This window comes from Neolamprologus brichardi, chromosome 5 (assembly GCF_056152115.1).
Source record: "Neolamprologus brichardi isolate AB-2024 chromosome 5, ASM5615211v1, whole genome shotgun sequence".
Lineage (NCBI taxonomy): Eukaryota > Metazoa > Chordata > Actinopteri > Cichliformes > Cichlidae > Neolamprologus > Neolamprologus brichardi.
Genome location: NC_142108.1, coordinates 10,524,232 through 10,538,754, shown reverse-complemented (window position 1 = coordinate 10,538,754; position 14,523 = coordinate 10,524,232). Strand labels below are relative to the sequence as shown.

At 39.8% G+C, this 14,523-nt stretch overlaps 1 protein-coding gene across 2 annotated transcripts in view; it reads left to right on the top strand.

The window, feature by feature from the left end:
• chchd6b (coiled-coil-helix-coiled-coil-helix domain containing 6b) overlaps positions 1 to 14,523 on the top strand; it is a 51,226-nt gene that overhangs the window by 31,545 nt on the left and 5,158 nt on the right. For both annotated transcript variants that reach the window (XM_006784509.3, XM_006784510.3), the window contains one exon: positions 7,391 to 7,526. In XM_006784509.3, the coding sequence (XP_006784572.1) occupies positions 7,391 to 7,526 (136 nt within the window). The remainder of the gene's footprint in view (positions 1 to 7,390; positions 7,527 to 14,523) is intronic.

Here is a 14,523-nt window from a genome sequence, read left to right as displayed (position 1 = left end):
CGGCTGCATGGAAGAGGTTAGGAGATCACTTCAGCACAAGTTTGCCAAAGGAATAGCATTTAGTCCCGCCACAATGTGTTTCTATTGCTTTTTTTCAGTGCGGCACACAAACTTTCACTCCTTTTCCGCCTTTCTATCTCTGCCACCAATACAGGCACACTTTGTATTCAGGCAGCCATGTGCTCATCATGTTCTGTCAGCATTTGGGCAGTGTTTCATTGTGCTGTGGTCACGCTGTCGTTTCACACTACACTGACCACCCAGTAATTATTCTATTTACCCACTGCTGAAAGGAGGGGCGAGCACTCGGGGATGCAGCACTGTCTAACATGCTATGTAGTTACAATATGTCTTCTTTTCTTTTTTTCTTTCTTTTTTGGGGAGGGTCTGTGTCTCTGATTTAGCCTCTCTCCATCTTATTGTAACAGTTTCCTAATTTTAAAATGAAGCCTGGATAGCTGACTCCTTAAAGTCTGTTTTAGTACAATTAATAGCAGAGCAGGATACCTGTGCACTGGATTGACCACACCAACTAATCATCTTAATGCAGTTTAAACATAGATAGTCTCACATGGCTATAAAATGGACTGCAATTTTTAGCACTTTTCGTGTCGCTTTTTTAGCCCTTGAGGTTGCTACTTGATCACGGGTTATTTACCTACACTAGTAACCATGGCTACCTGATAGAGCCCTATAAACACACTTAGGGAGGCTGAAATCAGGAACAGCAGTCTAGAGAAGTTAAGAACACCACCATTTCCCTTGTTTATTGACTTGTTCGGCCGTACCATTTTTTTTTTTTTTTTTCTGGTTCTCAGCTTTGATTCTAGGAATGACCCCAAATAGTTTAAGTGCAAACACTAATGCTAAAAGCAGCCTCTCAGACTTGAGGTGGCTACTTTCATAAAAGCAGAGCAAAAAGATGGAAGCCCCTGGGATGTTGACTGTAAAACATTATTCTCATGTGGCGACATAGCGAACGGCAAAATGTTATCCAGTGTCATCTTCTACTTGCTTTGCCCAACAACATGAGGTTATTTAGAGGAGTTAATCCATTAGCCTTGCCTTGGGGTATCTGACTACCCATATTCCCTCAAAATGCTTTTCTGTAGAGACCCACAACATTGCAGTCAAGCTTACCTTAAGATCTAAAAATCCATTAATCCTCTTAAAAAAAAACTTGTTACTCTCAAAGTGTTAGCAAAGACAGAACCTTTGCAAACCTCAGGTGGATGTCTGGATTCATCATAAAGTAACTGCTGACAGTTTGTAGTTAGAACAAACTCAGATGAAAGCATGCTTTTATCTACTTTATTCTGTATATGCTCCTTCTGTTTTGTGTGCGTGTGCGTGTGCGTGTGCGTGTGTGTGTGCGTGTGCGTGTGTCTTCCATGTCCAATTAATGAAACAGACAGGTAGCTTACTGTAAGGATCTCTGTGCCCTCCAAAGCAATAGACTGCTAGTCATTACACGAGACAGGACCTGTCGGCGCCTTGAACCGGCAGAGATTTACCATGAGGACAGAAGGCTGCAGTCACTTAGACACTCTGCCTTTTTGACTGCCTCTAAAAGCATACGAAGAAACACAATTGTACAAGTTTACAGGACTCATTTATTAATGGAGTAAATTAGATAGGTGAGGTTTTAGACAGGTTTATCTTAACAGCTCTTGTCATTCCAACCATTAGGGTAATAGTTACACCATTACATTTATTCACATTTCTTGAGGTCTTCAGGGATCCACTCATATGCTAGAAACTCAGAGGAGCAGATTACCTCTAAATTAAATGTGCATATTTTTCTACTGGTTAGTGTTAGTTCTGTTTAACTGTCTAGACTGTTTTGATAAAACTTGCCCAGCTTGGGAGGTAGTGGCTGTAGGAAAGTATGCCTTTTATTCAATCTAATGGAACTAAACGGTACTTGTGTCAAGAAAGAAACTCCATAGCAATGTGTCTTTTCAGGTATCATGTCACGGCTCTGTTAAAAGAAAATTCCACAGGCCTTGTTGTGAGTGGTTTTATGTAGGAAATATTTTCTATCTGCCGAATTGGACCCACCACATGTGTCACTACAGAAGAAACATCCCTCTACCTGTTACTGTAGGGCCAGCTGATGATGGACACAATACAATTTTATTATATAGAATATAGTTTCAAAATAAGAATGAGAAGATGGAGAGTAATTGTTGCAATATTAATAGTAATAGTGCATTGATTTTAATGATTTTCTGCTTGATATGATGAGCAGAATTTCAGCACAGGCCCTTTGTGGAGGTATGTAAGCATACAGTATAGTCGATAACCTGATGTGTGTGTTTAATAAGCAAAGATGTGTATTAGAGTTAAGTTAATGTGATCTTTGGTATATTGATATTAAAGTGCATTTTTTGGCCTAAAAATTCCTGTATGTAGGGGAAAAAAAACTAACAAGGCAAAAATCTCATTGATATCAGTATCATTTTGGGGGGGAGCATTGGGACCTTGCATAAGAACATGCTGAACCAGCAAATTATTTAATGATCTAAAGATTACCTGGTGCTAATGGAAGGGGAACAAAGGGCATGTCGCCTCACTCAGAGGCAAATTATGAAATCGTGTTCTAGATTGTATTTTACCGTGCAGAAATAATATGCTCAGGCTTTGATGCAATTTGTACTCTGTGCTTAAAAGCTACACTGTTTTTAAGGGGAAGTATAGTTGTTAAAAGAAAAGGACAAATGACAGGGCACCAAACTGGAATTGAAAGTGTTGATAGAAGGGAGAGTGATGGACGGCGATAGCAGTCCCCTATCATTCCTAACTCGAGTGAGTCGTCCAAGCGCAAGTTTTCCTGATTGAAAAGTTATCAGTGATGAGATGTCACACAAACACACGTGCACATGCGCCTCTTATCTTGTTCCCGCATGTCACCTGTTTTAATGAAACACTGTCCTTATCCACTCCCATCTCTCTCTCCCTGTATTCCCACAAAGAGAGGTTGGCGGGGATCAATCAGCCAGGCCAACAGAGTGCGAATTTTTTATCCTACGTCCTTATCTGCCTTCAGCATTTCATCTGTCAGCATATGAAGATAAAGGGAGAGTTCTGTCTGTCTTCAGTCTTTGGGTTGTTCTAGATTTGAGATGAAGACTTTGTGTGTTCGCAGGAGTTGAGATTAAACTTGGTAAAGTTTTGGGCTGGTGTCATATCGTGTGAAGTGAGCTTAGGACTTAAGGATTGCCGCACACTTTGCAAAGGTAGGATAAGTGATTATTGCGACTACCAGAATAATCAAAGTTACTGAATTTAGTCAGGCATTAGACACCTCGCAAGCTGTAGCTAAGTCTGCAGCTCTAATTTGATGTGATCTCAAAGTAAGATTTCTGCCGAACCACAATGTTGTGAGTGTTATCCATATGGCAGTTTAATAAAAGCTTGACAAAGCCTCCAACAATACACGATGCATGCTCTGCCATTTCTTTTGATCTCACCCCAGCCATGACATCTTTGATCCTCTCTTCTCTTCCTCTCCACTCAGCGTAATATTAAAAACCAAAAGTACAATGCCTCGGCTGCTTCTTTAAATGAAACCAAATCCTTGTCATCATACATTAATAACCATTCACACACATCACACACACACACGCACAAACACAAACACAAGCAGTACCATCTCAGACACAGAGAACAATAAAAAGCGGTGTCCTTATGATCTTCTCTTTTTCTTCTTATTGCCTAATTCCCCAGTGTCATGCTTTGCAGCAGACCAGAACTTGAGCTTTCTTCATAAAAGCTGCACACTGCCAAGGTGAGACAAAAAATAATGAGAAACTTTAACGATTTGAGCCTAATCTTTCCCCCTCAGTGCTGCACGTATTTATGCAAAACGTCACAGACAGAAAGCAATTGGAGTGTTATTTTGCTTCTTTTTCCCTGCAAAAGTTGGCTATCAGACTAGCTTTTTTTAATAAGAGCTCACCTTTAATTTCAGTCAAACAAGGCAGTTGGTGCAGATTAGCAGAGGCAATTTTCTGCTTCAGATTCCATTATTAAAACACACGCTATCAAAAAGTTCCTCTTGTTGAATAGAAAAAAAGGATGATTTTCTTTTCTTGGGTTTGGATTAAGACCTTGTGGTTATTGTTGCCGTTATCTGCTATTCTTGGGGAGGAATTCACAATGCCGACCAGCTCTCGAGATGCTCTCAAGTTAAACACCAACCAATCGTATAATGTAATCAGGTGATTGAAAGCCCAAGCTGCTGATTTTTTACCACAATAGCATAATCTAAATTTTCTGTGCAATAGTACGAATACCTAGAAGCTGACCATTTCTGTCCCCACACATCAACATCTCTGTACCAAATTAATGTGGAATGGTCAAACATCACATAAAAGATTTACCCTTCTTCCTCGGCGCCGAGTGGCACGGCACCACATGATGTGGCAGAGGTTAAATGCAGATTATGATGATTGCTACTGGGCTACTGTTCGTCCATGCACGCTGCAAGGGCTATTTGTCATTTAATACATCACTGTCACATTCTCTCTCCCCCCCCTTCTCTTTCCCAGGTTGCATTCACTTCTCTTTTCATGAATATTCTCTCCACCAGTGATTTATTTAATCCTGTCGCTCTACCCTCCACTGCACACAGAAGCACACACACACACACACAGCCACAGACACTGGGACTACACAATACACATACCAGTGCAGAGAAACTTCTCCCGCAGTCTTGTTTGTGCACACGGTTTATCTCATGGACACACATGCAGTGCATTCACAAGGTACAGATCAACACGCACGCACGCACGCACGCACGCACGCACGCACGCACACACACACACACGCACACACGCTCAGGCTTATTGTGTGTATTTGTCAGTGAAGGCAGGGACTGCTGAGCTCATTCATATGTAAAGGATGCATGATTCCGTAATTGCTTTCTGCGGTGGCATGACTGCAGTTCTCTGTGTGTGTGTGTGTGTGTGTGTGTGTGTGTGTGTGTGTGTGTGTGTGTGTGTGTGTGTGTGTGTGTGTGTGTGTGTGTGTGTGTGTGTGTGTGTGTGTGTGTGTGTGTGTGTGTGTGTGTGTGCGCACATGTGCACATGCATGATCGTGTACATGAATACCAAGTGGTCAGCTTCCCAAAAAATAAAAGGCATGCCCCATCATGTCAGATGGTTTATTTGAAGTGATGAAAAACGTGCCCCCTTATCAAACTTAGAATTTCTGTTCTCTCTGTCTCTTATTTTAAAGGCAGAAAAACTACCATCATATATGACATCATGTAGTCAGATTAGACATTTATAGTATGTTAAGCTGTGATGATTGAGATAGTTTAGCTGGGGTCTGTACCCAAGAAAAGTTTGGATTATAAATACCTACAGTAGGTCTTGTTTGGAGTCACAGAGCAGAGAGAATTCCTGTTTTATTCTGTTCTGTTTTACTCTGTTCTATTCTAGTTCAGGCTTAAAGTTCATGCTTGATCTTGGAGAGAGCAGTGGGAAACAAATCTCACCTCAAGACAAAGTAAAGAATAATCATGACTAACAATTGGAAATGTAATAATAAAATAATTCCATGAAATTTCACTGAATATCATTTAACATGATCAAATGCCCGAGTGAAACTATTGAATTGGTTTTGAGGTGAGCTTTTTTTCATTCGCATATTTTATTCTACTTCAATTTGACTCTAATCTGTATTCTGATCCTAATTTTTTCACTTAAATTCCATTTCAGTCCTTTCTCTTAATTCTATTTCCTCATTTTCTCTTCTGATGTATTTTATTGCATTCTATGCTGTGAAAAATAATCCAGCAAGAAAGGAGTGTGTGCAAAACGTCAAACGGCTCTTTCCAAAATAAATTCCATCCATCATCTTCTACTAGTCATATTTCTTAGCTAATACAGGGTTGCCGGGGAGCCGAGCATTTTCCAGCTGACACAGATTTTTAGGCAATTTTAAAACAATGTTTGTCAACTTACAACTGCAAAGAATTTGCAAATGTATCATCTATAGAAAGTAATACTCTTAAATGATATCAGAAAATCTCACAGAAAGTAACCAAAATTGACAATGACAACAAATACTGAATGGCAGTGATCATGGCAGCACTGCATTAAAATGGACACATTTCTGCAAGGACTGAGTTTTCTTGAAACGACTGTTAATGCAAACAGGAGCTACATCAGTAAATTCAAGTTAATACTCAATCATGATATTAAACAATAATTTATTAAAAAAGAGCAAAATCATTTAAAAGATCATCTCGTTGCTTCAAAAGCCATATGACATATGGTCAGCCTCTACATCTGTGAAGGTACTACTAATACTGAACAACACAAGGCTTTACTTACTATAGCAACACAAAAAACTCACAATGGCAACAAGGATATCAGTTAATGGAAAGAAGAGACCGGGTCACCACATGGCCCAGCTTCTTAGTTCTTGAAGGCCCTCTTTAAAAACAAACTGACAAAGCTCAACAGAAAAGTGGTTGATGTTTGCGGTTAACCAAAAACCGAAATGGGCATCATGGATTGATTAAGCGTCTTTGTGTTCATGTATTCCCGTGCGTGCACGTATGTGCGCGTACATATCCATATCCCAGTCCTTCCAGTTGCAAGTTCTTGTCACAACAGCAGGTAAATTACCACGAGCAACAGAGCACTCAAGGATTACCCTCTTATAGGATTAGCATTCGCTACCTGTATGCGCGTTTGTGCACATGCGTATGTGCCGATCTCGTATTTCGTGGCTGCGGTTTCGATTGTGTGCTTTTCTCTACACACATGTACTGTACGTGTGAGTCAGATAAAAAGAAAAGAGAAAGTTTGACTTTGACTCCTAAGCCGCTTTGTTGATGCATAATTCATCTCTCTCCACAAGCTGCACCTTAAAGCCTTTGAAACTATCTTAGCTACTTCAACTGCGACTAAAACAAACCACAAACAATCTCGCTTTTCTTTTTTTTGTCTTTTTTTTTTTTTTTGTTGCTGTTGTCGTTTTTGGTTTGTTTGCTCATCGTATGCACTTACACCAAACAGAAGCTGTTATTGCTAAAAGCAAGTTGAACTTAAAGGAATCATACCTGCCAGCGCTCATTTCTTTTAACCTCATCTGTGTGGCAGTGGTTGAAATTTCCATTAAGCAATCACAGTTGGAAATAACAACTGTTTTGGTAGTTATTTTCCTGATTATCTGAATCAGTGTTTCGACAAACAGACGCTACAGCTTTGTGTTTCTCATGTGTGACAACTTCTATTTCTATTGCAGCTGGACTGACTTTACTATCTTGAGTTCACATAGTAGCATTTACAACCTTGATCTCTGGTCCTGGTGGGTGGGGGCGGTGATGTTGGCAAGCAGATTTGAGCTTTTCCTTCTCTCTGTGTGTTTCTAGACCCCAACATACTGAATATCTGTGCGCTGAGCTGCAGGCCAAGGTGCTCCAGTGCTACAAGGAAAATCCACAGGAGACTCTCCACTGCTCCAGCCTGGCCAAACAATACATGACCTGTGTCCATCAAGCAAAGAAGGTAGGGCACAGAAGTCATCTTTGTCAGCTTTAGTATCTTTTGCATGTGATATTTATTCGAAGGTTTGCTTAATTCGGCGTATTAGAGTGCAGTTTGTGTTGCTCTAAATAGTTTCTCTTATCATTCATTCCCCTCGAATTTCCTTTGAGAGACGTACCAACGTCCCTTTTTTAAAGCTGTGACTTTCAAAGTTGTCGTTGTTGTTCGGGTTTTGTTTCCTGGCTTGCCAGAAGAAAAAAAGAAGAAAAAAAAAGTTTCTTGCACACAAAAAACCGACAATAAAAAAGGAACCAAGTTGAGTTTTAGCAAAATAAAGGCCAGAGCGTTACCATCAACAAACTCTTGTTTATTTTCTTTTATTCCATATTTGGAGCGAGGGACACATAAGGACATATTTTTAAAGCCTTCTTCCCCCCGTGAAGACGAGAGAGAAGGCTGGCTTGAATGAGTCAGACCTAGAAGGAGTTTGACAGCCAGACTGACAGTGGAACAAAAGGGTGCAGAGACAAAGAATCCCTTCAGTACCTACACAGAATCAGTTAACTTCTGAGAATCACCATCTACGTGTTTGTTACTTTGACACTTCGAGTAGAAAGTTAAATCAATACAACGTGCTCATTGAGCGGATTTATAAGTCACCAGGCGTGCACTGTGTTTGGGGACTTTCTGATAGGAAGATTACACCATTATTAGTGTATTAAAATCAGTTTTGGCATTCAGTGCTTTGAAATGCATTCTGTTTTCTGCAGATGCTTTTGCAAATAGTGTTCAGACCCTATGCTTATCTACAAAGTGCTTATTTTAGCCAATTTCTCCATCAAAAAAACAATAATGAATGGGCCAATTTGCACATTATTATCATGACAAAATGCACTGATACGGCTCCAAAGTAGATAAAAGCCACAAAACAACAATTGGTGAATTTGGCAGTTTAAACGGTTGATAAAAGCAAAGCAAAGGCTCACAATAAAAGCAATCAGTCTTTTTAAATTGGTTCAAAAGATCAGCTTGCTATTGGGATGTTGCTCTTTGAGGAAATACAGTGCGTTTGAGTTTGTATATTAGACCAGTGTTTGTATGCATGTCCTATATAAATTCTCATAGGAAGTGTTTGTTTTTTAAAGAATAGACGGTACTGCACAATAAAGCCAAACAGTTTTGTTTTTTTTCTTTGAAGCAGGCCGAGTTTTAATTCATATCCAATTAGGCAGATCTTTGACTGTGAATGGAAAATGAAGGAGAAAACACTACGGAGGCTGAAAGAGGGCAGCTTAAAGGGCAAATGAATGAAAGGGAAAGATCCAGTCTATATAAAACACATCAGCACTGTGCCCATACCTTTATACTGTTTTATATTGAAGAGAAATAATAAGTTCCTAACTTTCATCTTGGTAGAAAGAGGATGGATTTGACTGATGTAGATAAACACAACATAGTTCTTTTTGTCCTAAATATAGTTTTAGATCTCTGAATTTGCCACTATTGGCCACATTTTTGAATCACTTTATATTATATCCCAGATTTAATTTTATGCTAGGGTGCTGCTTTTTTATTTCAGTTTTTTGCTTTCTTACTTGAAAAGACAGTTTCGAATCAGGACATTTTATCACTGACATCTTCTCTGTCTAACCTTTCTTTATAGGGATAATCTAACAGATTAAATCTTTCTTTTAAGGAGTAACCTGTACTACTCTTTTGAAGATGCTGGGCTTTTCAGTTTGACCTTTAAGACTTTTGAGATTTCTATCCCAAGCTGACGCTTAAAAAGCCATATAAATGTTCCTGGATTTAAACTAGAAATATGGAAACCTAAAAGATTCCATATGTAAGCGTGGCCTTAAACTATCTCCATCTAATATTTTGTCATGTATTAGGATATCCTTTTTTCCTTCCCGCTTCCCTTATCCACCCATCTTCTGTATTATCTGTTCATCCATGGATCTTTTCCTGGTGCTGTTGTGATTGATCTCCCCTTTTTCTTTTAGTCACCATCCTCCGTGGTTGCCATATTAAAGCTTTTTTCGCTGAACACATTGTCACATTAACCGGTGTTTAGCTCTGTTCTGCACTGCTGCCCGTGGAGCTCTCTTACATCTTATTCAGGTCTGACTATGTATGTTTGCCTCATCCTAAACCCACCCCTGGGGAGACACTTTGCATATTTCATACATGGGGAAAAAATCACTAATTTGGCTAATACGGCAAGTAAACTTTAGCAAGTAATTACACATTGCATTAGCGTTACTAGCAGGGAGGGAGCACTGATAATGGACAAATATATGGAAATCCACTGCACAGAGACACACAACAACACATGCTACATTCACATGTGGTTAGTTTAGAATCACCAGTGAACTTAATGTGCATGCCTTTGGACTGTTTGGGGTAGCAGGAGTACCTGGAGGGAAAAGTGCAAGACTGTATAAACTCCCTGTGGAAAAAGGCCCTGGTTGACCCTTATACTGTGAGGTGACATCATGCACAAATTTATCAATATATTCGCCCATCATTAATACATTTCTCATAAAGCTCCAGTAGGCGGAAAAGTTCCCGTCCCTCTACCTGTCTGTTCCAAAACTTCCCCAATAAGATGAGCACAGGTATGTGGAAGTGCTTCATATAAGTGCAGACTTTTGGCTACACACGGGATTCAAACCAGTCTCCCTTTGCATAGCCTACTGCAAAACCTGAAAGCAAAGTGATCTGTTTTATAAATTATGAAAAAGAAGCATTCCTTACACTGCAAGTACTTAGCTTAGGATCCTCAGAGTTTTGTTTATTGTTCTTTAAGATTAAACTAATCCTAAAATATCCCTCAGTGCAAACAGAAAATGTTAATATCTAATCTGATATAATTTAATTTGTCAGTCTATGTTCACACTTCTAAACCGTTAAAACAATAAAACTCAAGTTTCACTTAGTTCTAGAATCTGGAGTGCAGATTGAGTGTAATGTGCACGTGAAAACTAATTTTAAAATTGTCTTTTGATCACAAACCTCTGTTCAGGAAGCTATCCATTTTATAGAACTTGGTGTTTTCTGAGTTTTTATGGAGCTATTTAGTAATGCTGACTACGTTTGGAATGATGCCCAAATGAAGTATAAAAGAGAGAGTAGATGAGTAGACCTCCCAGCAGAGCCCACTGATCAGTCAGCCTTAATGAAAAGAAATAAGTGGGTTCTCCCAAGACCCCTCTGGACATGCAGACAGCTGTCCGGTCTGCTTGTCTGTAAATGGATCTGACAGGGCCAGCAGCTTGGCAGAGCAGAGCACTTGGACGAGCGTTTCACCAGCAAAAGGTTCAGCATTTGCTCCAGGTGGAAAAGGGTCAACAGGGAGCAATATGCACTGCAGATTTAGTCATTAGAGAGAGCACTGCATCATATTTCATTATGAAATATAATGTTCTATAGACCCTGGAGAAAAAATTTTGTTATGGTTGAGACTGTTAATAATAGAGCTAGTGCCTGTGCTTGCTCCTGTTGTTGTAAAGGAAAACTGATGTTTTTTACTTTTAAAAATTTGGAATAGGACATGTTTTAGAAAATTCTATTTATTGCTCTCAGGAAATACCTGAAAAAGACTGTCACAAGAAAATCGCCAATTTTCAACCAGCTTTTACATAATGTGTGATTTCTAAATTGGATGCATCATTTGGGAAATGTCTCAAATCTGTTATCCTTCATAATTTTGTAATTTTAAAAAGGCTGTTTTTCTCCTTGAGTGAATGACTGATACATCATATTTTTGAGATGTTGGTTTACAGAGATTTTTGTTTGAATTAACGAGCAGAGTAAACTGGCTTTCATAGCCTGATAAAATAGAAATTTAAAAAAAAGACATGCAACATTTGGATGCAGTGATATTTTTTTTGTTCTCTGCGGTGCAACAATAACACAACTGCTCAATAGGCAGCAAAGCTTTTAGCCTGGTGAAAACCTCCAGACAGCTTAAAGGCTCTGTTCTTTTGTTATCTGCATTTGCTTGTAAGGATTTTCAGAAGCAGACGCATTCTTCCCTATGATTAAAGGGAGAAAGCTGTATTTTTCTGACAAATTACTCGTTGTCTGAAGTGGATACCTTATGGTTCGCACATCATCGTTTTCTCTCTTTTGGCTCTTTCTGTACGTGAAGCATGACAGCTTTTGAATACCACGTGTCTGCCTAAAAGCTAAATCTTAGTTATTTTTGTTGTCCACCAGACACTCGTGTAAGCAAAGTTCACATTTGTGTACATCAGCAGTAGGCTCATACGATTTAGTGGTCAATCCTGTCAATTCCACAGAGCTGAGAGTCACTCGTATGACTTTCCAAGAGTTTATTCATGTAGACGCTGCCATATATTTCTGTTACTCTCAATCGGAGTGTCTATGCTCGCCAATCAATCTGCCAATAAAACCAGCGGCTTGCTTATCTGTCTTTTCTGCCAGAGTCTTGATCTGAACATCACTAGAGTATCTCATTTTTTTCTGTCTCTCACTTGAAGTCCACCCAACTCACTATCTGCAGCGGCACAGCCTTCCTTATATGTCACTCAGAGGTTCTTTTATGTTTTATGATTCATGCATGGATGCACACACATACACATTTTTCACACATTCTACCCTCTGCCATCTATTAAAGACAGTTGGTTCAGGATATGGCCTTTCACCTCCTCTCTGCTATCACTCCCCTGTCCCTCTCCTGTCAGTGTCTCAGCTCGGGCCATTGTCATGCATATGGAAACCCACTGAGTGAGTGTATGTGTGAGGAGTACAGGGTAAATGTCAGCTCACCAAGGCCCTACGTTATCATGAAGCTCTGAGCATTTTGTCTGTCTTTCGTGTGACGTTAGGCTCCGTCTCATATTTTGTCATTACTGTATATAGACATTTTCATTGCAAAATTTCTATATTCTAAGCATCTGTGTGTGTTTGCATGAGCACAAGCCCACCGAATAGTCTGAGAATTATTGGTTTTCATGATCTAGTCTCGCATTCAACCTCCTTCAGAGGAAAACAAAACACAGCCATCCTCAAAGTCATATTCAAGAACAAACATTTGTCAACCCACCACTTACAATAATTGTCACCCCTCCTCTTCTGCAGTACTCCAAGGTTTCAGTGCCAACTAGTGCCGAATGCTAATGCTATTGTTGCCCTATTTAATACAGTCAGCCTGGGCTAACAATATCATATCACCACACTTTCTGTTGCATCTCACATACTTAACCCACTTGAACCTGCTGGTCTTCGGTCCGTGGATTTTTGTCTGCTCTCCAAGACTAGAAAACTCTCCATCCAACACCAATTCAAAGATAATCTCTATTCATAACAGCAAGCCTGAAAACACATGAACGTGGTTCACATACAATAAACATGCCTCCTGCACATTTGGGCAGGTGTAACATAATAAAATGCAGAATTTGGTATAGTGCACAATAGCTGCTAGCTTAGACAACAAAGGTCCCACAAACCTGTCATAATTATTATTCTCTGTGTGGTTACAAAGTTGCTTTGAACAGGGCATGGTTGTTGGCGCCAGATGGGTATAACCATTTCTAGGTTTTACAGAGAATCGTCTGGAAAAAGAGAAAATATCCAGCGTGTAGCAGTTCTCTGGGTAACAATTGGGACAGGCTCACCGAAATTGGACGACAGAAGATTGGGAAAGCGTTGCCTGGTCTGATGAGACTCGATTTCCTGAGATTCAGATGGAAGGGTCAGAATTTGGCATAAACAACATAAAAGCTCGGCTCCATCTTGCCTTTTAAGAACAGTTCAGGCTGCTATTGGTGCTGGTGGAGAGGGGGACATTTCATTGGCACACTGTGGACCCATTAGCACAGCTCGAACATTGTTTAAATGCCACAGTCTATTTGAGTGTTGCAGCAAACCATTTCCACCCCTTTATGACTACAGTGTGCTTGTAATGAATGTTTTTAGCTGGAGAGCACACCTTGTCTCAAAGCTAGGATCATTTCAAACTGGTTTCCTGAACATGACAACGAGTTTACTATACCACGGTTATATTTGTGACCAGATCATGCATGTGTTCCTCAGAAATGTGCAGCAGCTATGTGAAGCTATCATATCAATATGGACCAAAATCTTTAACCAGTGTTCCCAGCATCTTGTTGAATCTATGCCACGATTAAGGCAGTTCCGAAAGCAGAAGTGGAAGCAACCCAGTAAGAAGAAGGTGTACCTGATAAAATATGCGGGGACTGTATACGGATGTGTGCAAGTCTCCACTTGTAAATAATATTTTAGCATAATTTTTGTAATTGTTTGTTTTCTCCGTGCCTTTTTCTGTTGGCAGTTAGAAGTTAGACTTGGCACATCATTATGGGGGAGATTTATATTATTAGTTGATTTGCCTTGTGTCAGCAAATAAGATTAACAAAGAGAAAACTATTCTCACACCAAGCCAGTTGGAATGCTTCACAAGCTTCCAGCTGGCTTCAAAAAGATATTAGTAATATAATAACATGACGATGGTGCAGTGCAGGATGTTGTATGTTTGCATGTTTATTTGCATCTCTTATCAGATTTGTCATCTGAGTGCTTATTTGTGTGGCATATTGGTGCATCTGTGTAGCACAATCCCTCCCGTTTCCAAACATTTTAGTTGACATTTTCCACACATGCCACTTTGAACCACAAATTCACTTACTTCAAGTAGCTGTCCATTTCTAAATGTAGTGCCAGCAGCATCTTAAGTACCTCTCAAGACTACAATCAGCGTAGACCTCCATTGCTAGGGAAAAGAACAGGATGGCTCTAGCGCTGGCAGACTACTTCCCTCTGCTTCTCCCTCGTATTTCACCTGCAGGTAATTCTGGCAAGAAGAAAATCTCTTTCGGACATGTTCGGGTTGCAATGATGAAGTTGTCTGTTTGGGGGGTTTTTGTGTGTTTTTCAGCTAAAAACAACAACAACAACAAAGATAAGAACGTGGATGAGTGTTTGAGATGGAAGAGAAAGGTGCCCGTCACCAGGGCAATGGATGGAGACT